Source organism: Ostrinia furnacalis, unplaced genomic scaffold, assembly GCF_004193835.3.
Source record: "Ostrinia furnacalis isolate ACB-3 unplaced genomic scaffold, ASM419383v2 OfSCF0404, whole genome shotgun sequence".
NCBI lineage: Eukaryota > Metazoa > Arthropoda > Insecta > Lepidoptera > Crambidae > Ostrinia > Ostrinia furnacalis.
This window is the reverse complement of record NW_021130643.1, coordinates 19,405-46,189: the sequence shown is the minus strand read 5'-3', so window position 1 is coordinate 46,189 and position 26,785 is coordinate 19,405. Positions and strand designations below refer to the sequence as shown.

At 37.1% G+C, this 26,785-nt stretch overlaps 1 protein-coding gene across 4 annotated transcripts in view; it reads right to left on the bottom strand.

Annotated features, from left to right (window-relative positions):
* Positions 1-5,165: 5,165 nt before the first annotated feature.
* Bmptp-Z (protein tyrosine phosphatase) overlaps positions 5,166-26,785 on the bottom strand; it is a 28,803-nt gene continuing 7,183 nt past the window's right edge. The window contains exons 3-7 of one of the 4 annotated variants that reach the window (XM_028319853.1): positions 23,842-23,991; positions 22,554-22,701; positions 19,171-19,309; positions 17,067-17,174; positions 5,166-7,669 (exon numbers count right to left, since the gene is read on the bottom strand). In XM_028319853.1, the coding sequence (XP_028175654.1) occupies positions 7,615-7,669; positions 17,067-17,174; positions 19,171-19,309; positions 22,554-22,701; positions 23,842-23,991 (600 nt within the window). In that variant the 3' untranslated portion in view covers positions 5,166-7,614. Of the gene's footprint in view, positions 7,670-16,882; positions 17,175-19,170; positions 19,310-22,553; positions 22,702-23,662; positions 23,992-26,785 lie in introns of those variants that run through there. The other 3 variants (XM_028319836.1, XM_028319845.1, XR_003656819.1) reach the window with 3 other exon arrangements.

Sequence of the window (26,785 nt, the reverse complement as noted above, 5' to 3'; positions counted from 1 at the left end):
TTTATGGTATGGAGCTATATTTTTATATTGCAGAGTATACGTGTACTGTACTAGCTATGAATTCGATATTGCCAATATTTAATAATATTACCATTAAGGTTCTGTGATGATATTGTGGCTTGATTAGATGCCAGAGTGTGAATGTCTTTAAGATGTTATTGTTAGAATAGGAGCACTTTTTGATAAAAATATAAAAGGTATATTAACTACAAAGTTACAAACACGGAAGCAATCTATTTTCAACAAATACCGTAGCGTTTATTAAATAATATTGTACCTATATAAAGTGTATCTATATGACATGCCAATATTGGACCCCAAGCGAGAATGATATTTGTATTTTTGTATATCAGTAGCACACACTATGTAGTAGCATATTACTAGTGTGAAATTTCAAGCTTTGACAGCGATTTTCTGGTAAATTTTTATAACAAGAATTTCAATAATGTTGATTGATTAGCGCATTTTCGTGCTAAACTTTCAAATGTTAAGTTTAGAGCATTTGTGGCACAAATCTTGTGCATCAAAGGTTTCAAAAAGAAGGCATGAGGTGCCCACAGTTATTGTAATGATTAAATAATACAGATTTTCCAAATTACATGGCAAAAGTTTTTGATCTTCTTCGATCTTCTGTATTAATTAATTAATTACTTCTTTGAAGCCGGAAGGCATGTATCTATAATTGAAATATTTATAAACATCCATTTTTTTCTGTAGGTGCTGTTTTCTACCTCTTCCTAAGCGGTGCTTAATTTATATTGTACATTTTCCTTCATTTTCCCGAAGTATTATACTTATGTTTAAGATATTCTATATTATGAGCCATGACAAAGGCATTTTGAGTATTTTACTTTGTACAGGGTGTTGTTGGCAAAATGATGACTTGCTAACGCGTACCTCAAGCGGCTATAGCATGGCATATGTCAATCAAATTAAGTATTCCTTATTCTTCAGCGTATAATAATATTAGGTAGTTTATATTACGTCTATAATTTATTCAAACATTAATTGAATGTAGAACTATATTACATTACCGTGCAGTCATGAAATACGAGCCTTATTATTTTATTCTTTCATGAAACTCAACTAAATAGAATTAACAAACTCGCTTGGCTACTAGGGAATGACAGACATGACAAAAACTATTTTTAGATTTGCTATTTCTAAATTATTTAAGTATCAATGTCTATGCTCAAATGAAATTATTATCACTTAATTTTTGTTTCAAAAGAAACCCTTTTTAGGGTTCCCTATTTTCAATATACTAATGAGAAGTATAAAAATGATGGTATTTTGGAACTAACGTACAAAATATAGGTTAAAGTTAGTTACACCATGTACAAAATGTAACTTCTAAGCAATCATTTAACATTTTCAATTTGAATATACAGAACACTACATTATTGTACAATTTTAATATATCCGATACTGTAAAGATAACGTGAGTTATATTTTTGTAAATTAGAGTGAACGTGAAGAGTGACTATTTGTAAAAAAATAACATAATATGAATAAAAGTTTAAAATTGATATAAATATACCTATTGTGTAGTAATAATAATTGTTAAAATTGGATGACATATCAGTCAAAGAATGATTATAGAAAAAGAAATATATAAAAATTGATAAAATACTTGGCGTTAAAACAGATTTGTACCTGTTGTTGAACACTTTGGATGTTGTTAGATGTTTTGATAAATTCGGTTAGGTAGTCAGACTTTTGTACGAAAATGTGGAGTAGATAAGAGAACGCTTGAGTTGAGTTTTGCGATGAATGCAATTCAGCAGTCTAATGCCCGTTTTCACCATCAATCCCTAATTTTTAAGTGTCCCCTATGTAAACAAAATTCCTGTTATTTGTTACCATCACTTAAAAATTAGGGATGAAGGTGAAAACGGGCATAAGGCCCTTATCATATTTCTCGTGGGTAGTGCTCTACCATTGAACTGGAAACGTCGCGTGCACGAAGCATCCGTGTTATTCAAATAAAATATTTGACTTTTTGGACAGGCCATGGCATGGTTATGTAAGCAAAGTTTAGTGAGCAAGAAGTAAAAAAATATGTATATTGTGTGTTCGTCTTGGTAGATCTCGAGGTAACATGGGTTTGCCATAGTTTATTGCTTCGACTTGCCTCAATTCGTCTGAGGAAATATAATAATTTCGAGTTTATATAAATATATCTTATTGATTTGGAGGGTGAGTCGAGTTGAGGTATCGTCAATAGGAGGTATTTCTCACTCATACTTGACACCAAAATCGCTGACAACGATAATATTGTATAGTCCATAATGTTTAGAACTAGTTAAATACCTTGATTTATATCTTTATAAATGTTGTTGAAAATAAATATGTATGTGCAATTAAATACTTAATGTTATTGGAGATTGATGTTAGAGCAGTGTAGGGGTGCTTACATGCTGGCAAATGACAGGAGTTTTTGTAAATTCTTCATATTATTATCACGTTCAGTTAAGCTTTCTTGGTAAACAGTATTTAGCGAAGAGCATTTAGCATTTTTTTTTCAATTATACAGATTTTTTAAAAGTTTTGCAGATTACTATTTGAAAACAAGCTCATGAAAGTGTCTGTTGGTATCTTGAAGCTGGCAGCGGTACCTTTCTTACATGTTTGTTATAAGGGAGTGACTATTTCTGTAGTTTTCGGTGTGGAATATACCAGCTTTGAATGTAAGCACCCTTAACAAATAAATTATTACCTGGAGTCTGGAACTCTGGTTGACTTAGGAAATGTATCTCCCTGACGTTTATTGTAAACGGATCTCGATAAAATGCATACATTTCATTCAATATTTTTTCATTAGAACATGTGGCAATTACTTGTAGTTTTAAAAATAATATTTCCCTATTGTTAGGTGGTTACGTATGAAATTGCTGTGTAGTTTTCAATACAAAATAAGTAGTAACATGGTATTTATAGGGATAACGTGTAACTGTACCAGCAATGTCATGGGTAGGCATCTAGTAAGATCCTGTTTACTGTTTTATATTACTGGTTTATCGAAATTTTCATATTTCGTAGTATATAATACTGTTACTGAAAGTTGTGCAAAAATTTTCAAGACCTAATGGCTCATGTTCTAAAGATATTATGCCATAATCTCGAAAATAATCTATGTATTTTCATTGAGAGTTGAAGAAATTTATATCGTTATTCAATAAAGTATCTTTTCTAAATGTTTGTATTATTTTATTTTAATGTATGAACTATGAATTATAGCCTGACCAGGAACATAAAAACCCTCGCCATGTTGCGGAAAACTAATGGTACTAATTTCTTTTAATGGCAACAGTAACTGAAAACTTCATTGACATGTCACCTTGCATGTCAGTCTATTGTTGTCAAAGTGTAAACAAACTTTATTTTAAATGTTTGCAATTGATTTTGTGAATTAAATTGCTAAAATATTTTTATAGTCGTGAAAGAAAAGTGGTTCACGATGTGTTAATGTATTTGTCGAAGAGAAATACTAAGGGTTCGGACAATATTTTCATTGAATAATGTTTCCGACAAAGGTTGTCAAATTGACTGACATGTTTATCGTATAGTACAGTCCACTATGAAAATTAGCTGTAGTCTGTTTCAACTACCTATTTTAAAGTTTTTTGTCACTTTCTAAGTTTTGAATTTTATGGAATTGGGAAAGAAGTACCGAGTTTGAAGCGTTCATGAGCAGACATTGCACTTGAATATTCAAGTTCTGAATTTGATTATTGATGAATAATAAAATAAATCCTACTAGCTCGATTGATGGTTTCATTTAATTTATTTAAACCAGGTTACCTTTAATAATATTTTTCGTTAATTTATGAAAATATCAAATTAGCCCGTAATCCTGAATCCTGATACATAAATTTAGCCTATTAATTTAACACATGTACGACTGTACTCAGTGTTGCACTATCAAATGCAATTGAAGCGCCCCTATTCCAGGGTTTTTATGTTCCTGGTCAGGCTATAAATACTTATACCCCTTCCTTCGTGGTAACAGTACTGCTGTTATGGGGCAGCTTCCATTAAGAGACCACCATGAGAGTCACAGCGGCCTAAATACAATTCCTAAAATTTAAAGATTTAAATGTTAAAAACAAAAAGGTTTGGTTTTAAGAAAGCAAAGATTGCTCTCGCTGAGTATGTCCCACGATTCTGATACGTCAAGTGGCAAAAATCAAAAACTATAGTATAGACCCAATATACTGAACTGTCCTACCCGTAACATTGACAGGGGGCGCCACCGTCAATACCGAATCGATTTTTGCCATGTTGGAAACTATATAGTTGAACGATGGTGGCGCCCCTCTGTGAATGAGTTTGGTGGGACAGTTCAGTTTAGGTCATCTTTAAACCCAGTATTGATATTATTCATCATCATCATTTCAGCCATAGGACGTCCACTGCTGAACATAGGCCTCCCCCAATGACTTCCACATCGCACGGTTGGTAGCGATCTGCATCCAGCGCCTTCCTGCTACCTTTATCAGGTCGTCGGTCCGCCTTGTGGATTATTGCCCTCTGGTAATGTCATATTAAGGTTGTCCAACGTGGCAAAAATCGAAACCAGCGGGATGGTTCAGTGTAGGGCACCGTTGGAGTTCGTCGATCCGAGCGAGCTCTGGCGTTGTTCGTGGCGTCAGCAGTGTGGACAGTGTGGGCTGGACTATGAGAACGTGGCCGAAATGATGATTTCTGTAAATATCAAGAACAGATAACAAAATATACAATTTTACTAATTCCTACTAATATTATAAATGCGAAAGTTTGTATGGATGTCTAACATGTTTGTTACTCTCTCAAGCAAAAATCGTCTGGAAGTGCTTTAAAAAGAAAAAGAAAAATATACACGACATCGTACATAAAGGCTATACCTACATACAATAAATACTTTAAAAAGGTTAACTTACATTTTAAGCGCAAGTATCAACGATGCATTAAAGATTAGATTGTTGTTGAAATTACCCCTCAAGAAGAAATTAGTTTATTTAATATATTTATTATTTACAAAAATACCTGCGTTTACAAAAAAAAACCTAATTAAACATTAAAACCATACAATACTTACTTGAAGAAACGATATCGAATTATGGATAGCACTAAAACTTATACCTATACTGTCCTAATTTATGCTATTAAATAAAAGACATGCGAACATTTTATTATGTATTTCGTGACATTTGATTACATTTATGTACGTATATTATTAGTATTTTACGGGTGCGAGTAAACAAACAATGGTACCTTTAAACAATCTACAAAGATCACAAGAAGTTTGCGGACACGGCCCGCGCCGCGAAACAAGCCTTAAATGCTGCGGCAGACGTCCGGCGGAGCATCTACCAGTTAAGAACCCTTAACAATTAAATTAATACAATCTACCGCGTTCACCGAACGCATGCCTCGAGGTATATGCATCGTGCTGCGAGATACTTCTGCAGTCAAGTAATTGAACGTCAAACATTTGCTAGTTCACAAATAAAATTGTACCTTTGCACGCGATCTGGCAACACCATTCATATTTCTATTAAAATACACATAATATTATACCTGGCCATAGAATATTTACGTTTAATACTGTCTATGTAGGATTCCGATTTAACAATGCATATTATTATGACAAATGATAAAAGTTTCTATGCACCCAATGCGCGGGCATTACCTATAATGGGGGACGATAAATACACGATTTTATTGTCGATGGTACATAAATTATACTAACTATAAATCTGGCAAGATGGGGAACTAAGGTGAGACGGACAATACCATAAATATTATGCACATTTAATTAAAAAATGTTGCCACTACATTCCGTCTCGGCAGCCTTGGACTCGATTGTGTCTAAATAAAGCGTGCATCAATAATAAATCAAAAGTCGTATACCACAATTAAGACTAACAAATGTCCGCTGAAAATCTCCCCATTAAAGATTTATTACAAAAATATTAATTCAATTACCTACATATAAATACTAAATGAATATCCTAAGACTTAAAATTAAACTTGCTTAGTTCACGTTTATGTACAAGTTATATTGGTATAGCGTCTAATACATTTATATGGAATAGTGAAGAGAATCGAAGACTCGGTGCGCGCTCGAGCTGAGCGAGAAACATACGAGCAACTAAACATATGCCAACTAAAGAGTTCCGTAGGTACTCGACCAAAAATGATTTTACTTGCATACGGAATCCTTTGTATTACACCTACTTAACAATAACATAAAATTGCCCATAGCATAGGTTCCAACGCTTGGTGGAGGCAAACAGACAATGCCTACTAATTAATATAACTTACAGCCGTTCTAGTAATAGAACGCTGTCTGCGTTTTTGATGGTTTCAGTATAACTTGAAACATCATTGAATAATTTTGACACATCGTCTTGAGGACGGACGAAGCTGGACTATTCCTGACTAGCAAATCTAGACTGATCATTTGTGTAAAAACGAGGTCACCTGGAAAGTTTCCCGTTATCTAGTTTCTTGGCTTTAATATTATCACATTGCCACGTGTTTTGCCACTGTACTTTTAAGTACATATTATACTGAGTTGAGTCATTATTTTTAGCTAAATATTTATGAATAGAGTACGATCAAATAATTAATTATGTTTGGCTTATGACCAAAGTGTGGCGAAGAGTGTCTTATGAAGCACATGAAAATGTTATCAAAACTTTCGCGAAACTTCCCAGGTAAATAAAATACCAAATAATCGGGCTACACTGCTACGATACAGTCGAATAAAACCTACTTATGGTAAACTCAGAGAACCAGAAAGCTGACCTCTGCCGAAGATATGTTCTAATTATTGACATAACATCACCACAGTCTCATGCCTACGCAGTTAGCTAACGGACGCGAACGACAGGGGCGAGGGGTGGGGTGGGGGGCATTAAGGGCTGTCTCTGCGTGCGCTGCTGAACAAACTATTACTTCATTGACTGCATATTGTTTAAATACTTATGTATGAGATTCATAGATTCTTACTCAACTCAATAATTACAGAATTAGTTACAAGGCGTTGACAGTGTTCAAAAGTTTGTAATTTTAGCTTTCAAAGTTTCTTTTGTAAATAAATCTAATTTAACAATATGAGATGGAACACTAACTAAATATTTTGGAATGAAAATAAATTTTATAGGTATTATAATGATCATTTTCACACAATTTAATGAAACATGCAAATCATGAAAAGCAAAAAGGCAACTTGTTAGTGACAGATGTGTAAAATATGATTCCTAAGTATGATTTAGTACGTCTTTTTACAAAATAATTAAAATCAATATGTTATTCTTGTAGAGTAGTTGTATAAAAATGAGCTTTATTTAAGCAATTTCATAAATATTTAATTGTGTCAATCGTGTAATTTTAAGTAAAAATAAGTAGGTAAGTATAATAATAAACAGAATTGATTTGAGTTACAATAATTCTTAAATAATATTAAAAAAATATTTGTACTTTAATGCATTAGACAAAGCGACAACCCTTATTGATTTATTATATAACATTACACAGATGACACTTGTCCCACGAACACAAATGGCGTTAGCTCACTGGATGCATTGACAACTGTGACATTACCGTTAGTACCGTTCAAATTTACTATGCGCCTGTCCCCTCGCGGTGTTCACTCTGAGGTGTTTCGACTGATTTAAACCTGAAATAATAAACCGGTGTTCAGTTTTCGGCTCCCCGTGTCTCACTACACTAAGTACGCGCGGGCAGCCCTAGCCCCGCCGGCGCGGCCCGCGACCCCGCGCCCTGCCCCTAAACCTCACGCTCGCAACTCCTATCCGAAAACCCATCGACCATGACAGCAAAACGTATCAAAAATTCATAATTCTAATTTAATTTTAAAACATTCACAAATCGATGTTTCCATTTCAATAAAAAGGGCGATTGAAGCTCTATGCAAAATTTTATCATAATCACCTACGATTTACACGTCAAAAATTTATCTAAAATGAGAGTAAGCTCATAGTTTATTGAACGTTAAAATAATATGAAGTAGTATATAAATTGATTATAAAAATGGAATAAATGTATTATTGGTTAATCGATGAAGAGTAAATAATAACTACAATACACGATATCATGATACTTAATTAAAATAAATTAATGATAGATAAATATTTAGACGCCAGCAGAAGATTTCCGCGGCGAGTTGTCTTTTGAATGTGTTCAACTTTTGGTGGTCGTCATGAAATGGGATTAAATCTTTCACATTGAATTTTCATTACATATAAAGATGGGACCATGGGATCGAATGTAGATTATTAGAACGCCCCAGAGTCCACACGGGAAGTACAGGGTGTTATTTAATATGTGCCATATAAAATACGCGCTTATGGCAGCAGCAGTTAAATTGCATCGTGCTAGTATAATTTAAAAAACCTTTATGTAAAAGTAGTTTGATTTATACACATCTACGTAACTTACGGCACACATTAAAACAGCACCCTGTATGTATACAACGCTATGCTTGTAAATATTTCGCTAAGCTTGTACAAAATATTAGACTAGTGTCCTTCAAGATTCTTATTTTTTCAAAACCGCGACCAATAACAGTTTTTTATTTATTAAAAATTAAAAATGAATTGTTGATATTTATTAAATAAAATGCATTCATAAAATTTTGCGATTAAAATAATAAAATAGTGAACTTATCTCTGTCGATAAATATTCGTTGGTGAGTGCTACAACAGCTATTATATGAATTCAACAATACTGTATTTCAGCTTGAATGTAATCTTTGCGCGTCAATCAACGCCAAGAAGTAATCCAGCTTTATTTTATTATTCTACTTTCATAATAATTCGTACTATTTTTTGCTTGTTTGTCTGTCAAGTTCTCACTCATTGATACATAGGTCCCTCTCTAGCCAGCTTAAACAGAGAGGGACAGACAGACGTAAACATCTATTTATTAATGTTGGTATACGAATATGTGTGATTGTGTGAAAAAGTAAAGGATTTTGAAAAATTAATCAGTAATTTGACTTGGACCAGACAGCCTTGCACAATGGTCACAGTTCAAATGATCGAAACCACTATCTAATTCATTAGAAAACTACATAAAACGAGAAAATGACACCAAGGTTCGTATGATGAAATAACACTTAACTGTGAATTAAGAATAGATTCAAGCCTCAGAAAGAAAGGTCTTAAAATTCCAATGCAACGAATCATAGTGTGGAATGTTTCAAGTGTTATTCCATAATACGAATGTTCAGTGTTCAGCCCAGATTTTAAATTCCAGTCATTAGACGGTATAATCTGTGCAAATCCAACACCAAATTACCAACTCAAAAATGGAACTTAAGAATGCAGCTCTGAGACCCTGATGCATAATAAATAAGTGACAATAATGAACCTTATTAATTTAAAGCTTAAAGACGTAAGTGGGACGTCTATGAAACGTTGGCTACCCGCAGTAGCATACAAAAGTTAGACAAACCATTGATGCCATGTAGGAATGTACACACGCCCACACTGTTAACTATCCATTTCCGTTTTTGCTCTCGCTCTAATCAAATGGAGATTCTTTGCGATAGAACGAGATGACATGACTGGCAATGGGCAGTTAACACTGTTGCCGATAGTACCTTCATTCTTTAAATGTCAGTTTAGTAGCAAACGGTGATTTAGTGCAAATTTTTTTATGCAACAGGGTTACCCATAGTCCCCACAGAATTTTAACGAAAAGTTAAATATTGTTGACTGTGAACCATTTGACTAATCCTATCAGTCACTAAATTTTGTACAGTCAGCGTAAAATAGTACCAGACACCCAAAGTTTTTTTTAAGCATAAAAAGGCAGGTATTTGACCACAATCGCACCTGATGTTAAGTGGGATGCAGTCTAGGATGGTACATATCTGCCCTGTAAGTGCCTATTCACTCTCGCCTTGAAAAGGCCCGGATTGTAGTCATCGGGAAAGACAGCAGCAGGCACCGAATTCCAATCCCTAGCTGTTCGCATTATAAAAGTCATCGAAACGCTTTGTGCGAGTGGTCAATAGTTGAGCGAACTTTTTTACTACTTTGGGTGTCATGAACTATTCGGCACTGACTGTACCAGCCCAGATACCGAGGGTAAGTGCGTGTTTAAAGCCAAACGTAGGTGGGGTACGGTTTTGAATTTGTTGAGAAATACTCCGTAATCTGCGTATGATCGCCGCAGCGCAGCGGCGATACGTTTGTAGCTTCAGAGGCAATGTTAACAGCATCGGTCTCTAACTTATGAACCAAGTGTGTGGTTAGTATGACCAGTTGATGTTTATTACAATTACGCCTGTAAGGTTTCACTGTGGCATTTATTGATGTTTTTAATTTTTTCGACCAAGAATTTATGGTAGCGTATTTTTGAGAACCTATAGAAACAGTAAACGTTTTATGTTGGCATTAATGTTAGTTCCCGAAAATACATCGTTCTTAATATCGTGGCAGGAGCGTTTTAATTATATTATATTATTGTCATTGCCACGATTAGCCATAAGTGGTAAGCTGTTTGGCTACCCATCAATACCTAGAGGCGTATTTAAAATATACATCAATCCCCAAAATCACTCAATTAATTAAAATATCATATCAACGTGTGCATGATGATTGACACCAGTGAACTTTCGTTCAGTCGAGCCATCGACGCCGACCCAGCCTACCGTGGGCCGAGCACCGCTGCGTTCACTAACATTCAACGTGTAAAACCATCAAAAATTATACTAATCTCATTAATTAACATTAAATCCAATAATCTAATACTCTACGAAAATTTAGAATTACTAAAAAAATGATTTATAAAGAATGGATCCTTTAAAAATTGGTGTTATTACCGAAAAAGCATAATTTAAGACACATGGACTTTGATTTTGAAGTTTTTAAAAATTAAGAAGATCATAATAATAATTAGGTCATTGCGAAGACATTTGGCGTTTTATAATATTTTTTATATCTTATTTTTTTAATGTGTTTTAACAGCTGTGCAATATTTATCCGAAGTTACGATTACATTTTCCTACGCGTAAGTATGCATTCGATTCTATTGCAATGTAATAAAGTTTAATATTATACTTTACAAGTGGCCAAGTTTATACAAATCATCTCCATTCATAAAAGGAAACTGCATATAGTATGTACTAGATGGCGTTAGTAGTACTGTATTTGTGCATTGCAAATACACGTGCTTTTGTTTAGTTTCATTCCCCTTTGGTATGAAAGTTTTGTTTTAAATTGTTTAGAATTAGATGAAGTTTTTAGGTTTTACGTTATATTTTTATAGAAAAACCTTAGGCTAACGTGAAAAAGTAGCAAATTTTTGTTTAGATCGTTGTTTTAGTTGTATATGAGATAGTTAATTGTGTTGTATTTTGGAATTTTTTAATAATATTTTGTAATTGTTCGATATGTTTTGTTTATTTGATGTTGGTTCATAGTTTATTATTTGAATGAATATTGATGACTGCAAATAATGTGCTAAAAGTATTGGAGGTTAGTGACAGAAGATGATTGTTTTGTTTTGAATTTGTTAGTATGATTATAAATGAGAGTTGTTATATAAATATTAATTGTTTTAATGTATCAAAAAGTATTATTAAAGTGAGAGTAAGATGATATTTATTGTAACTTAAAAGGAGTTTAGTGACAAACAAGAATTTTTATGAATAAATCTTTTGTTGTTTATATTTTCAATTATTAAAAAAATATTTTAGTTTATTTATTACTAGCTTTCCGCCCGCGGCTTCGGCTGCGTGGAATTTTGTCTGACACAGAAAAACTTTATCGCGCGCGTCCCTGTTTCAAAAACCGGGATAAAAACTATCCTATGTCCTTTCCCGGGAGTGAAACTATTTTTATGCCAAATTTCATCAAAATCGGTTCAGTGGTTTAGGCGTGAAAGAGAGACAGACAGACAGAGTTACTTTCGCATTTATAATATTAGTATAGATTAAAGAGCATATTTGTTATAAAAATTTCAGTAATTATGATAAAGTATTAGAGTTCAGAGATAACAGACAATTTTTGAAGTATCAAGAAAGTACAAGAGCCTTGTGATTAACGATAACCGTTCGTTGTGCGCGTGTAGTCATAACTTTTGTATTATTATTTTATTTTTTTCCCTAAATTTTGAATTTTTGACGAATTTCAATATTTAATTACTACATGTGATATGTTATTGGAAAGAATAGGGGTTAGATATACAGTGTGAGTCTTGATAAAGTGCACATATGAAAATAGATGAAACTAGACCTATATTTCCTGTTGTATACCAGATCGAGGGCAATAGTTTCTTCGTTGTAGATAAAAAATGTTCTTTTCAGTTATTGTCTTTAAATGTGTTCTACATAACGTAAACTTAGGGGATTGTAAATATTAGTTAGTTCTAAGAAAGTCAAAAATATGTATCTGAATCTTCGACTTATCACTTCAGAAAATAGTGGTCTATTAAGTACATGTTTTTGTGTTATTATGAAAGTTCAGAAAACTGTACAGTTTTTTGGATCTATGGAAGTTCTTTTCATTTTCAAATTTTTAAGTTGAAGATTTTAGTCTTTAGAATGTTTTATAAAAGTATATTTTTTATGTTTCTAGCTAAAATTTTGTATCTTGTATCAAAGATAGGAAGGTGATTATTTTCTTTAAAAATCTGCAATTAATAGGGATTTGTAAAAAAAAGAAATCTGAGAAAAGTTAACGCAAAAAAAAGATATTTTTTTTAAAGTCTAGTCTAGGTCACAAAATTCGAAAAAATCACAAAATTAACGATAACTTCTAAACTAGGAAAAATCGTAGAACATATATGGGGGTGAAATCGATAGGTCTAGTCCTCACTTATCATTTGTTTTCGGTTTGATACCTTACAAGAAACACCTTGTATAATTTTAGCCATTTAAATGTTTGATTTAAATGACTTATGCTCGTTTTCACTATCAAGTCCTAATTTTTAAGTGACCCCTATGTAAACAAAATTCCTGTTAATTGTTACTATAGAGTTCACTTAAAAATTAGGGATTGATGGTGAAAACGGGCATTAATTTATGTATTAATAATTGCTTTGGTGGGCGCTACGCGGGCTACAAAAGCTAGATCTGCGATGCTGGCCGCTCCGGCCCCGCCAGGCCCCGCCCCCCCCCCCCCCCCCCCTCCCCCCGCACCCCCCGCAACTGCGCCTGCGCAACGATCCTCGTTTGTCACTAAGCTCTTAATGTTATGGGGGTATTATTTGGAAAAAAATATTAAATAACCAAAAAAACACGAATTAAAATGTACATTTTTTTATTATTTGTTGTCATTTTTTGAGTATTTAATGTATTTTTTAGTATCACCTGTTATTTAGCATTATTACTGTTTTTATTTTATCAGGATATACCTTTTAGTTTACAAGTTATTACGTTTTCTTTACAATAAGTAATCGGAAGAAAAAAATATCTATAAAAAATTAAATAAAATTGACCTCTTTTTTGTCGATAAAAATAGGTTTAGTTTCACCTATTTTCATATGTACACTTTATCGTGACTCACACTGTATTTTACTCGGGCAACATAATATTATAATATTACTAGCGGCCGCCCGCGACTTCGTACGCGTGGACCCCGTTTTACCCTTAGGGGTGAAGTTTCGAGTTTTTTAGGGTTTACCCGGAAATTATTCAAACTTTTCTCGCTGTAAAAACCGTCCTTGGACTTCAACAAACATTTAAAAAAAAGAATTGGTAAAATTGGTCCAGGCGTTGTTGAGTTATGCGCTTACCAACACATTTTGCGATTCATTTTTATATTATAGAAGATGTGCATCGTCCACGTGTGGCACAGTTGGTGGGCGCTACGCGGGCTACAAAAGCTAGATCTGCGATGCTGGCCGCTCCGGGCTTCGCCCCGCCCCCCCTCGCGGCCCCCCCCCCCTCCCTCCCCCGCACCCCCCGCAACTGCGCACGCGCATAAACACGTCCTCGTTTGTCACTAAGCTCTTATACTTTTTAATGCTTTAATAAATAAATGGCAATGCCAGAGTTTGTATGGAAAGTGGCGTCTTGTTTTTCGCGCGGCCATCGACCAAACCTTTTTGATTACAAAATAGTGTAATAAACCAAACTTACTATGACATGTATACTTCTAAATTCTGTATTAAGTTACGAGCGTTAGAAGTTTGATGATTTTACATACTAGACTTGTTTTTTGCACGCAAGTTTTGTAAGAAATTGCAACAAAATATTGTGCTATTTTTTTATTGCGCTGATTCTGCTCCACACTGATGTCTGAAGCCTTTAAATGGATGGTATTGTTTGTTTACACATACAATGTCACTATTTTGTTGCAATTTCTTACAAAACTTGCGCACAAAAGGCAAATCTAGTACCTATGTAAAATCATCAAACTTCTAATGCTCGTAACTCAGTTGAGATTGAATTTAGAGGTATACATGTCATAGTAAGTTTGGTTTATTACACTATTTTGTAATAAAAAAATAAGGTTTGACCGATGGCCGCGCGAAAAAAAAGACGCCACCTTCCATACAAAATCTGGCATTGCCATTTGACATAGAGATAATTAAGTCCCGGGAAAAGACATAGGATAAAATTTTCCGAAATTAAAACTAAAAACTGCTTAAATTTTTTTTCTCGAGTGTTTTCAACAACTTTTTTATTTGATATTAATATCACAGGGTGTTAGGTAAATGGGTATATGAGCCGACACTAGCCCATGTTAACATGGGCATATAAATGGTATGGTGAAGTCAGAAATTTGATATCATCATTTTATTTTTTTAAATTTTCATACAAAATAAATTTTATAAAATCCGATTTGTATGAAAAATAAAATAATTAGAATGAAGATATCAATCTTCTGACTTCACCATACCTTTTATATAACCATGTTAACATGGGCTAGTGTCGGCTCATATACCCATTTACCTAACACCCTGTAGAATATGTCCTTAGTCAAATAAAATAAATTTCAGATCCAGATAATGATTTGATAGTTACGAGCCGCCAAAATTTAACAAAAGTACAAACCACGATAAAAAATTCTGCTTAGAATTCGATTAAATAAATAATTATAGTGATAATGAATTACCAATGATCTTAAAACATCTCTTTCCAATGATATATCACACATAGTTGTTAGATATTAAAATTCGTGAAAAATTCCAACTTTAGAGAATAAAATAGCATAATCATACAAAAATTATAACCTAACTATAAAATTAACACCTCCCCTAAATACTTTATATCAAAATCAAAAATCAAAATCAAAAATATTTATTCAGTTTAGACCACAAGTGGCACATATGATGATATGATGCTTTAAACTTACTATGCCAACTAATATTATTAACAACCCAATGATTTTCATCAATTCCCAATCAACATTAACTATCCCATATACTTACTCAAAGAACGTTATCAAAATCTATGTAAATAGTTTTTCTACAAAACTACAATACATTATTATTACATTAGTTTAATATTTTGCCAATGAATTTGGTTCATCACTTCAAATTATTATCATTATTTTCAGTCATTTATAATTATTTAAATCCAATTGAAATTAACCTTTTTCAGTTTGAATTTCAATCAAGTTAATCATTTACTATACATTTCATTGCAATTTACATTGTTTTATTTTTATTTCTCCTGATATCCGAGCTTTATTCACCAACTGAATCATTTCATTAAACAATGAAACTATCTTAATCCCTACTGGCCATTGAAAAACATTTATTTATTATCCGTACCTATTTCATTTTTGCAACGCATTTTATACTTAAATCATGCCAAAAATTTTATTGTTTTTATTAAGAACGCGCGAAAATCTACAACGCGTGTATTAAAAAACGGGGGTTAACCGTTTTTTTTTTTCATTAATTTCATTTTTGTGAACGCACGTAATTCGATAATGCGTCCAAATTACCGTTTCAATTCGTTTACATTTATCAAAAATTCTCAAAATCGAATTCATTTGCAAAATCGAAAACCTATGTTTAGTTTAGTTTTTTACCGGACCCTATACATTGACCGCTTTTACACTTATAAGGTTTACTCACATAAGTAACTTACGATAATCTGTTTACGCAAGTAAGTTACGGCTATAATTTACGTAAGTAACTTACAGCTACCCGTAAAGTTATTGACGTACATTTGTAAGTTACTCGCGTAAAATTAACAACGGACCATCGTAAATTTTATTGTACTCCGTAAGTTACTTATGTAAATTTTATGGCGTTTAGCTTCAACCACACCGATGCGTGCAGATCACCGGCGCGATCATAGGCCAATGACAGGTCTCGACTCATGATAGTCCACGCGACCTGTCAGCTTATGATAGCTTATCGCGCCAGCGATGGCGATCAGCACGCGTTGGCGTGGTTGAGCTTTACGTAGCAACTTGTAACTAAAGCCCGGTCTGTGAGCACGTAGAATTTCGTCCAATGACCCCAAGCTACCCATCACTATCGCTCGCGTAATTATATTGCTGTCGCGACTGTGCGACGGGCGCCCGCAGTGAGTGTGCGAGAGCGACAGCAACATAATTACGCGCGAGCGATAACGATGGGTAGCTTGGGGTCACTGGACAAAATAGGCTAGTTTTCTACAAATTTTTTTTTTAGTCCGTTATGTTTGATATCAAAAAATATTGGACACATATATTTTTACTTGTCAATCTAACAAATAATTACATAGTTATGGTGCGTTGAAGTTCCGCGCGACGTCTCAAAGTGCGGCTTTTTATGCACTCATTGACGTCACGGGCCTCTTCTTATGAACTTTGGCGAGCTTTATCTCTTTAAATTTTCATTAGTTTGAAAAACTGAAAAATACGTGTAGAGTATTTTCTGAAAAGTTAACTGACGGACTAATTAAAACTTGCTTTTTGACCCAGGAAACATCCCTATTCTACGTGCTCGCAGACCGGGCTATACAAGTGTAAAGGCGGTGTTCCATTATGCTTCAGTCCACATGTCTAAAGTCGGAACGCAGCTAGTGCTTGACGCACGCGTAGACGACGATGCCGGCGACGAGGACGCCGACGGTGACGGCCAACGGCGCGAGAAGCGACCTCTTGAGCGCGTGCCACTTGTCCGCATCGCGCGCGCGCCGCTTCATCGCCGACACGCGGTCCGCTAACTCGCGTGTATGACGTCGGCGAAGCTCGTTGCGGTCGGTGCTGGAATTGGTGAACGTGCACGTTAGAAAGGACAAACTTGTAATGATTATCACTTCACGGGATTTAAGGATAAGAATTAGAATACAGTAGAATCTCGATTATCCGGATATCCGATTATCCGGACTCATTCTTCACGGTTTCTAATTACCGATTCAGGGTCTGGACCCATAAAAACCGAAGGCGCCGCCACCGTAACATGATACGGACGTCTTCTTAGTTCATTGTTAAAAGAAATGGATGACCAATGGTCTAAAATTTAGATTTTTAGACTCTTTAATGATGTATTGAAAACCCTTTCTATTGTAAAAAGTTAATTATTGTTAGATTTTACTTTGAAATCGATTATCCGGATTTTCGATTATCCGGAACACCCCTGGTTTTAATTGATCCGGATAATCGGGATTCTACTGTACTTTATTCAGCATAGAAAAATAAAATAAAAATACAGTACCTATTATAACATTAAACTACAAGCTATGCTGAAGAGGCGTCCGCTCAGCTATATTCGCGACATAACAAGCGCCATGAGAAGCTGGTTTTCAGCGGGAACCAACACGATGAAGATTGCGGATTGCGCGCCCTCTTGACCGGGACCATATTGAGGCTACCAGTCAAGAAGGCGCGCAACAGGGGGCGTTATGGACGGTGATCACAAAATTTTATTGTAACAATATCTTTTTTAACGGTAAATAAGATATTTACCCTCCCGACGTTTCGGTTCGGTTGCACGAGTCAGCTCTTCAGTCTGCCCGCGACCATGACTCGTGCAACCGAGCCGAAACGTCGGGAGGGTAAATATCTTATGTTTACCGTTAAAAAAGATATTGTTGCAATAAATCCCGTGAAGTGATAATTTTATAGTAAAAATGCAACATAATAGTTTTAAATATTAAACTTGTAATGTTTGGTTCATATTACGCAGGGTACTCATCTAGCCGTGTAGCATGTAATGTATCAGATACTGTATCAAGTGAGTACATAGGCACGAGCCCGCTGCGAGCTGCTCGCGCGCGGTTCGCAGGGAGATCGCAGCGACCCGCCGAGTGGCGGTATCACTGCGAACACAAAGGCGGCTCGCAGTAGGATTCAGGAGTTCGCAGCCAGATACGCTATGACCGTGGACGAGCCGTACTCACTTGAAGGTTGTTTACGTTACATGCTACGTTACGTGCTACATGGCAGGTGAGTACCCTGCCTTTGAGCCCCCAGACTACAATCTTTTTATCAGCCGATAGTTTAGTTGCCTTCTACTTTGAATGGGGAATCGGCCGATACCAAATCGGTAGACATGTTCATACTGATTGACAGCCCGGCCGACGAAAATTCTGTAGTCTGTGGTCTTAGCATCATCATTATTATCATTTCAACAACAGCACGTTCAATATTGGACATAGACCATCCCGAATGTTTTCCAGATTAATCTGTTGAAAGTGTCCACTTTCTGAGTGCTTTTACTAGTACGTGGCCTTTATTCTCGAACTTTGCTACTCTATCAGCTGTCAGTTTTGCATGCTATTTGCCCTGCCCATTGCCACTTTAGCATGCTAATCCGTCGGGCTGTGTCAGAAGTACTTTCCTTACGGATCTCCTCATTTCTGATTCGATCTCGTAAGGAAACACCGAGCATAGCCACTTTCATAACACGCTGTGCAACTTTGAGCTTCCTTATGGCCTTTAGTGAGAGGATACCATACGGCCGGCAAGCAAAAGATATTTCAAAGATATAAGGCGGTTATCACACTGCGCGACAGGGGCGACAGATTTAATCATTGTATGCAAGTACCTCAGTTTGTATAGAAAACACGCGAGGCACTTCACACTGACAACGCGTCCGCGCGCGTGATTTTTTATATGAAAATCACGCGCTCCGCGGCGGAGAGCGGCGCAGTGTAATAACCGCCTAAGATTGAAAAAACATAATAAAACCCACAAACCTGTCGTCGAATACCTAAAAATCGTTAATTATTAGTTAAAGCTCCAAAAACCAAAACTTTACCTTTCAGTCGGTGTGGATACAGGCTCGTCGTCCTCGTCGTCGGCCGACGACGCGGGCGCCGAGGGGGAGGAGCCGCGCGCGGGGGGCGTGGGCGGGCCCTCGTCCGACGACTCCTGGCCCGCGGGGAAGGCCAAGTTGCCTGCCAACGCACAACACGGTCAGACCAACGCAAATACTTCACCACCACCGGCACGAATGGAACGAAATTAAACTGAAACAGTACATTCTCTCTATACTCAGTTCTTTTGCAGAGCAGCTGGCTCACCAAACATTGTGGTTGGAGACTCTACGCGTGTTGTTTAGTATTTTCAGTATGCGACAAATCGGAAACGGCGAAACGCTCAGCGCGCGTTAATGACGTTTCGTCGCAGCCCAGATTTGAAGCGTACCCAATAAAAACGTGGAAATTAAGATTTGGTTGGATTTGGCGAGCCAGGCGCTTATGACAGAAGTAACAGAGTATAGAAAAAATTACGGCACCCGCATAATGTTTGTTAAAGAAGTGACAACATAAAGACGAGGTCTCACATCTACTTTTTTCGTTCCACACACGCCAGTTTGTTTGAAACTATAATCCCCGTCAAGAAATAACATCGACTTTGGCAACTTATTCAAACAAAGGATTAAAGATTTTTTTTCTTTTTTCTAAGGTCGATGTTCAAATTTACGGGAATCAAACCCCTTCGCGACGTGACAAAGGACGATAGAGAGGAGTCGACACACATCGCAGCCGCGTTGTACAAACGAGCGCAACTCACAATAAGATCAACTTATCAATGCATAAAAAACTGCGACTCGCGTATACGCAACGTGGCTGCTTGACACAAAGCACACATCAAGAAAGAAAAGTCATCAGCCTATCGGATACGTAAAGCGTTCTCAAGCCGAAATTTCATTCCAGGAATCGCATGTTTACACAAAACACCGATTTACGTCGCGAACGGGTCATAGACGCTACACATTGACACAAGTCATCTAAAGGATATAAAATTACTGACAGTTAACACACAATTCGGTTGTCCATTGCCATTGCTTTTCGTTCAAACCACTCTAGTCCCCCCCCTAGCTCGCTTTTGCTGAGCAAAAAGCGAGCTGGGACTTTCGGGTGAGTACGAACATTTGATTACCTTAGAGTATGCGCACACCGTTGATTTTTAGTTGGCCGATAGTTGTGCCCGATTTTAATTTGTATGAAGAATCGGCCAAATCGAATCGGCGTAGTGTGCGCACTCCCATACATGCGCATATTGATCAACTGCCCGACTAAACTATCGGCCGACGAAAAATCAACGGTGTGCACCTACTCTTAGACTGCGGGACAGCACCGCCGCTTAGTGAGGGGACACTGAGCGGCGATCGAGTCAACGCAAACGTCTTCAAGACTCACACTCGCAAAGGCAACACAACCGAGACAACTAATAAAAACTTTAGGTACCTATATACCATTCACACCATCCTTAGTACTAGGGTATGTATTGCAAAATAATGTGACAAAGCATGTGACCGAATGATTTGTGTGCGTGAAATGACGACGGTTGATATAAATGTACGGTGAAACGAATGTAATCCTTAATTCCTCTCCAAACGGGATGCTCTAACAGAAATAATAAATAAATTAAAACTCCCCGTAATATACAGTCCCTTTACAGAAATATTTACAACGAGAAAATATACACTATTCGCAATCTGTCTTAAAACTTGAAACTTCAATAATAATCGAACTTAATGGTGAAAATAATCATAATTGAATTTACAATTTGATTCCAGAATAAAATAAAAATAATCGACCAAACATAACAATGAAGGTAGACGAATTTTTATTACACGGAGTGATTTATTGCCAAAATTCACTCGTACAACACACAATAAACTTTAATATAGATAGTATATTTGAATACCAGTGGTAGAGATAGATTTACAATTAACCGAGGGAGGAAAAACTAGACTAGACTAGTCTAAAGAACACGATCATGTGATTTTGAACTAATTTAAAATCCCTGCTTTCTTTTATATAACACTACACCCTTCCCCGTTCCCTACAATACCTTTTGTATATTATAACATTACATGCCAAGAGGCCACATTTTCGCATAATTTTGGTCCAACTCCTGTGACGTAGTCACAACGGATACGTATCGAAATGCCCAAGTTTATAAATTATCACTAAATTCTTAATAATCATAATAAATTGAACTAATATGGCATCAAGAAATCACAGACAATTGTCAAGTTTTAGTCACGATAGCTTAACATTTTAGTTGATGCTGGCTTCTATTGATACCACCATAATATCTTTAGCTTAAAATAAGATTTTAAACCAATTAAAATTATTTTTCTTTAGACAATTTAGATAGTTAACATACGCGAATCGAACACTGTTTATTACGAGCACCGAAATACGATCATAACAAAGCTTAGAACAAGAGAAAAATAATTTTAATTTTAGTATCAGGCATCCCGTTTAATATCCACACCTATCCAATATTCCAATAATTTCCAAAAATATCTTGTCGCTATATCACCTTGGTCGCTTTTGGACCAACATTCTTCATAATCACGATAATTTTGACAAGTCCCCAAAAGGATTAACATAGGAATGACTGGAAAGTCGCTAATCACCTACATCTATAGTCTACTTAAGCCACTCCTACTTCTACTCTACTTGAACATATTTTTGTATTTTTCTGTTTTATATTTTTTTTGCGTTCATTATCCTATTGAACATTGTAATACATTATTAAGAAAATACAAATTAAGATGGAATATTTAAAAAAAAATGCAATAACATAATTGTTTTTACAATGCAACTTATAAATAACAAATTGTAGAATATAACTCAATGGTTTCTTAAGGCAATTTAGTATAATCCAAAAAACCTATAATCTTCGAATTAAATAGCTAACGTATTCTAACTTTGGCCGCTTGAATCTTTTGTAGTCAAAACTATAGTAAATATAAGCTATATCTATCAGATAACTCTAATCTACAGTATTATTATAGTAGTAGATCTACGTAATAGCTTATTGTCATTGCCTGTATGAACGACGCGAACTCTATTGATATGCTATTTCTCTTAAACATCAAAATGTCGTTCACGGTAGTTGGTCTCCTGATGATGTCTTTACTCTTTACAAAGCCATGACAATAACCGATATGCATGTAATATTAAACTAGTGATAATACGCAAGTGTTAGTAAGCATTGAGGTTATATTGCCCGATGGTCAGCTAGGACTGTAGCAGAATGGATAAAATTTAAAATTTCGAAAGAACAGTGTCGGTAGCGATGGTCGGTTCTTGACACTGCTGGTTGCTTCCCTGGAGGTGGGAAGGTGGGAAGCGCCGTGCGCTTAGCGGTGGCATTTGAATAGGTTGAAGAATTTACCCAAGGAGGTGCTGGTGGGAATGGCCGGCAGAGGACGCGCCGGCGCTCGCGTCAGGCTTTCGGCGCGCGGCGGCGGCGGCGGCGGCGCCTCCTCGTCGGCCTCGGTCTCCTCTTGCACCGACGAGTACAAGCTCTCCTTGTCGTCCTGCTGTGGATTACACCACGGTCAAGGATGTTTTCTTAGGCCTACTTCCGAATAGGATTGCGAAGCGAACATAAAACGAGTTATAATACATTTAACGCAGACAAGTTTTAAATAAAGATGTATTAAAAAATCATGACGTGTACAGCTGAAAGCCGCAAACCTGAATATTTAAGAGTACAGTATTGAGAATTATTTAAATACTAGCTGTGCCCACGACTTCGTACGCGTGAAAACCCGTTTTCGCAACATTTTTCATTGTTGCTCTGCTCCTATTGATCGTAGCGTGATGTTGTATAGCCTCTAGCCTTCCTCGATAAATGGGCTATCTAACACTGAAAGAATTTTTCAAATCGGACCAGGAGTTCCGGAGATTAGCGCGTTCAATATACAAACAAACAAACAAACTCTTCAGCTTTATAATATTAGTATAGATATTTCGGAGCAGGTAACCGTTTAATACGCCCACGTAGAGTCGAGGCCAAAGGCAATTTCTCAGGAAACCGTGGAATTATTCTGCATTCAGATACAAACTGTAGGCCCGCCGTAAGGGCTGTATTTGCAAACGAAAGATAACGTTCAATTACGTACTAGATTTCTCGGAAAACAGTTGATGCTGGTGCTTATAAGCCGAGCTTTAAAGATGGGAGGAATATTAAATAGTGAAATAAACCTGACTTCGAAATAAAAAAAGGATCTCTAGGATAAAATGACAGTCGATGTCAGTAAACAGATTTGGCTGTTAATGCCAACCTAACACGTTTCACTTTAGGTGCACAACTACGAACCCAGTTGGGGTCCATCCGCTTGGTGCCTTCCATGATGGCCTGGTAGGAGAAGCGCAGCTGGTCGGGCGTCTGGATATGCCCCATGCGGTCCTTGCGCATCTTCAGAAGGATCTCCTGCACGTGCATGCTGCGATACCTACCAACCTAACAGTGCTGACTCTAGGTGCACAAGTACGAACCCAGTTGGGGTCCATCCGCTTGGTGCCTTCGATGATGGCCTGGTAGGAGAAGCGCAGTTGGTCGGGCGTCTGGATGAGCCCCATGCGGTCCTTGCGCATCTCCAGAAGGATCTCCTGCACGTGCACGCTGCGATACCTACCAACCTAACAGTGCTGACTCTAGGTGCACAAGTACGAACCCAGTTGGGGTCCATCCGCTTGGTGCCTTCGATGATGGCCTGGTAGGAGAAGCGCAGCTGGTCGGGCGTCTGGATGAGCCCCATGCGGTCCTTGCGCATCTCCAGAAGGATCTGCTGCACGTTCACGTTGGCGAGACCCTCGTTTTCGATCTGAAACCAAATACTACCGTTGTAGTACGCAGCAGTTGAGTTGCAAAATAATGCTTATTGGAACGATGTAAAATGCCAGTGTTGTTTGATGTGTGTACCAGTGCCGTAATCCGTTAGTGTATCATCAATTCTACTTTAAATACTGAGGGTAGAGATTGACAAGTGTTAATTGCAAAAAATCTAAAACGTTAAATAACGGTATCGTTGTGGCCAATGAGCTGTTGTCATAGTGTGACATTGACAATACGTCAATGTCACACTAGGATCAAATGTCAGAATAGAGGGACGCGCGGAGACGACTCCGCGCGCTTTTGTGCTAAGTGATGAATTGTATTTTAATAAGGCAATAATGTGAAAGTTGACTATCCAGTGTTTTATTTATGAGAATAGATCTAACGGCCTTTAATACAAGTAACGTGTCACTAAGTGCGCCTTCAAAAGGCGACTTCAGCAGCGCGACTGTCGCGCGACCCGTAATTTCAAACTATATGACAGCGTGGTAGCGAAATTTTGGAAGGCGCTGTTGCGCACAACATGCGACCTAATGTGAAGGCGCTCTAAGAAATAAAGCAGCTGACGCCCTGTATTGAACTATCACTACAACGCACAAATTACAAGATGCTCCATGGTTCTTATACGGCGGGCTATCACTGGTAATTTGAATTGTTCTGACTGGGAATCGAACATCGGGACAAATAGTTACAAAGAAAAACACCTTTTTTATTTTGAAACCGTGATTGTAGGAAATATAAGGAGTAAAAATAGTAATGGATCACTGGCTCTTTATTATGACACTGTTTATAAAATGGTTTTCCAAAAATGACAATATTTAATTGAAATATCTGAAAACTTAATTGATTGATGCTCTGCAACTGGGTTGTTTCACCACCCTGTGTTATAACATTGCATTTTAGTAAACTATATTCTCTCTCTCTATGACGGTTTATTTGTCTCTCGACATTGTACAAGTTTCTTAAGTTTTGTTTGATTAGGATCAAGTATGTGCTTATAGATTTATGCTTTTTTACTTATTTTTAATTTCATGAATCATGAAAAATTGATTCTGTTGCATGCCGATATGGTATGATGTAGCTGAACAATATTTTAGTGAGTGACCTGTATGCAATAAAAATACTTGATTTGATTTAACTTTTATGTATCTTGTACGATGAGCCAGGAATGCGGTTATAATGCAAGTGATTCAGACTTTGAACACAGTCTACTTGAGTTTGTTACGAATACTTATTGAACAATCATCTCTGGCAGTGCTTCTCAAACTTTTTCGCAACGGAACTCTTGAAATACGAATATTATGCACTAAAGTTAACGAAAATTTAATACGCGTTTCTCATCTTTTTGGATAAGAATTTTCTTGGTGATCATCACCCATTCAAGTGAGCCCTTACAAACACAAAGTTCAGGGATTCGAGCACACTGAAAACGGCGTACCTACTTAATTATAAGTCATAAACCTTGAAATTAATTAAAAATACTAGAACAAATATCCGTGTTCACCGACACGGTATGCTAAAATCCACTTGTTCCAATTTGACTTTGAAATGCGTTTCCACGCGGGTTTCCATTCACAGTCCAGTGGGCCGCGCGGCAAAAAGTGACAGTTACGTCATACGCCGCTCGCACGTAGCGTAGGCGCAAGCGCATCATTGCGAAAACGACGGGCATCGGACTACATTGCAGCGTCTGTGAGAGAATGCAAATTTTTGGGGTCGCTAAAATAGAAAGCTATTTGGAAAAAAATATTTCGCTTTAATGATCTTCGGCTACTGTATTTTTGGGTTCAATTTTGGGGTGGGGTGAAATATTTTTCAAAAGGATGCATGTTTGTTGACGGGAATCATAGAAAGCCTTGTATGCTAGTTAGTCTTCTGTTGGATCAAATAAATGCACGAAGGAATGAAATCTTATACTCGTACTTCAACAAAAGTAAACATAGGTACGGTCAGGGTTGGGGACTTCGGAAGACTGGACTCTGTCCAATTGCTCACGATCACGTGGCAGGAGTCCACCAGGCAGAAGGTGCGAGTCCTTGCGCCGACTGGCCGTACTTAACTATCAGTGTTTGGGACTTCGGAAGACTGGACCCTGTCCGACTACTCACGATCACGAGGCAGGAGTCCACCAGGCAGAAGGTGCGGGTCCTTGCGCCGACTGGCCGTACTTAACTACCAGTGTTTAGGACTTCGGAAGACTGGACTCTGTCCAATTACTCACGATCACGAGGCAGGAGTCCACCAGGCAGAAGGAGTCCTTGCGCCGACTGGCCATACTTAACTACCAGTTTTTGGGACTTCGGAAGACTGGACTCTGTCCAATTACTCACGATCACGAGGCAGGAGTCCACCAGGCAGAAGGTGCGAGTCCTTGCGCCGACTGGCCGTACTTAACTACCAGTTTTTGGGACTTCGGAAGACTGGACTCTGTCCAATTACTCACGATCACGAGGCAGGAGTCCACCAGGCAGAAGGAGTCCTTGCGCCGACTGGCCATACTTAACTACCAGTTTTTGGGACTTCGGAAGACTGGACTCTGTCCAATTACTCACGATCACGAGGCAGGAGTCCACCAGGCAGAAGGTGCGAGTCCTTGCGCCGACTGGCCGTACTTAACTACCAGTTTTTGGGACTTCGGAAGACTGGACTCTGTCCAATTACTCACGATCACGAGGCAGGAGTCCACCAGGCAGAAGGAGTCCTTGCGCCGACTGGCCATACTTAACTACCAGTTTTTGGGACTTCGGAAGACTGGACTCTGTCCAATTACTCACGATCACGAG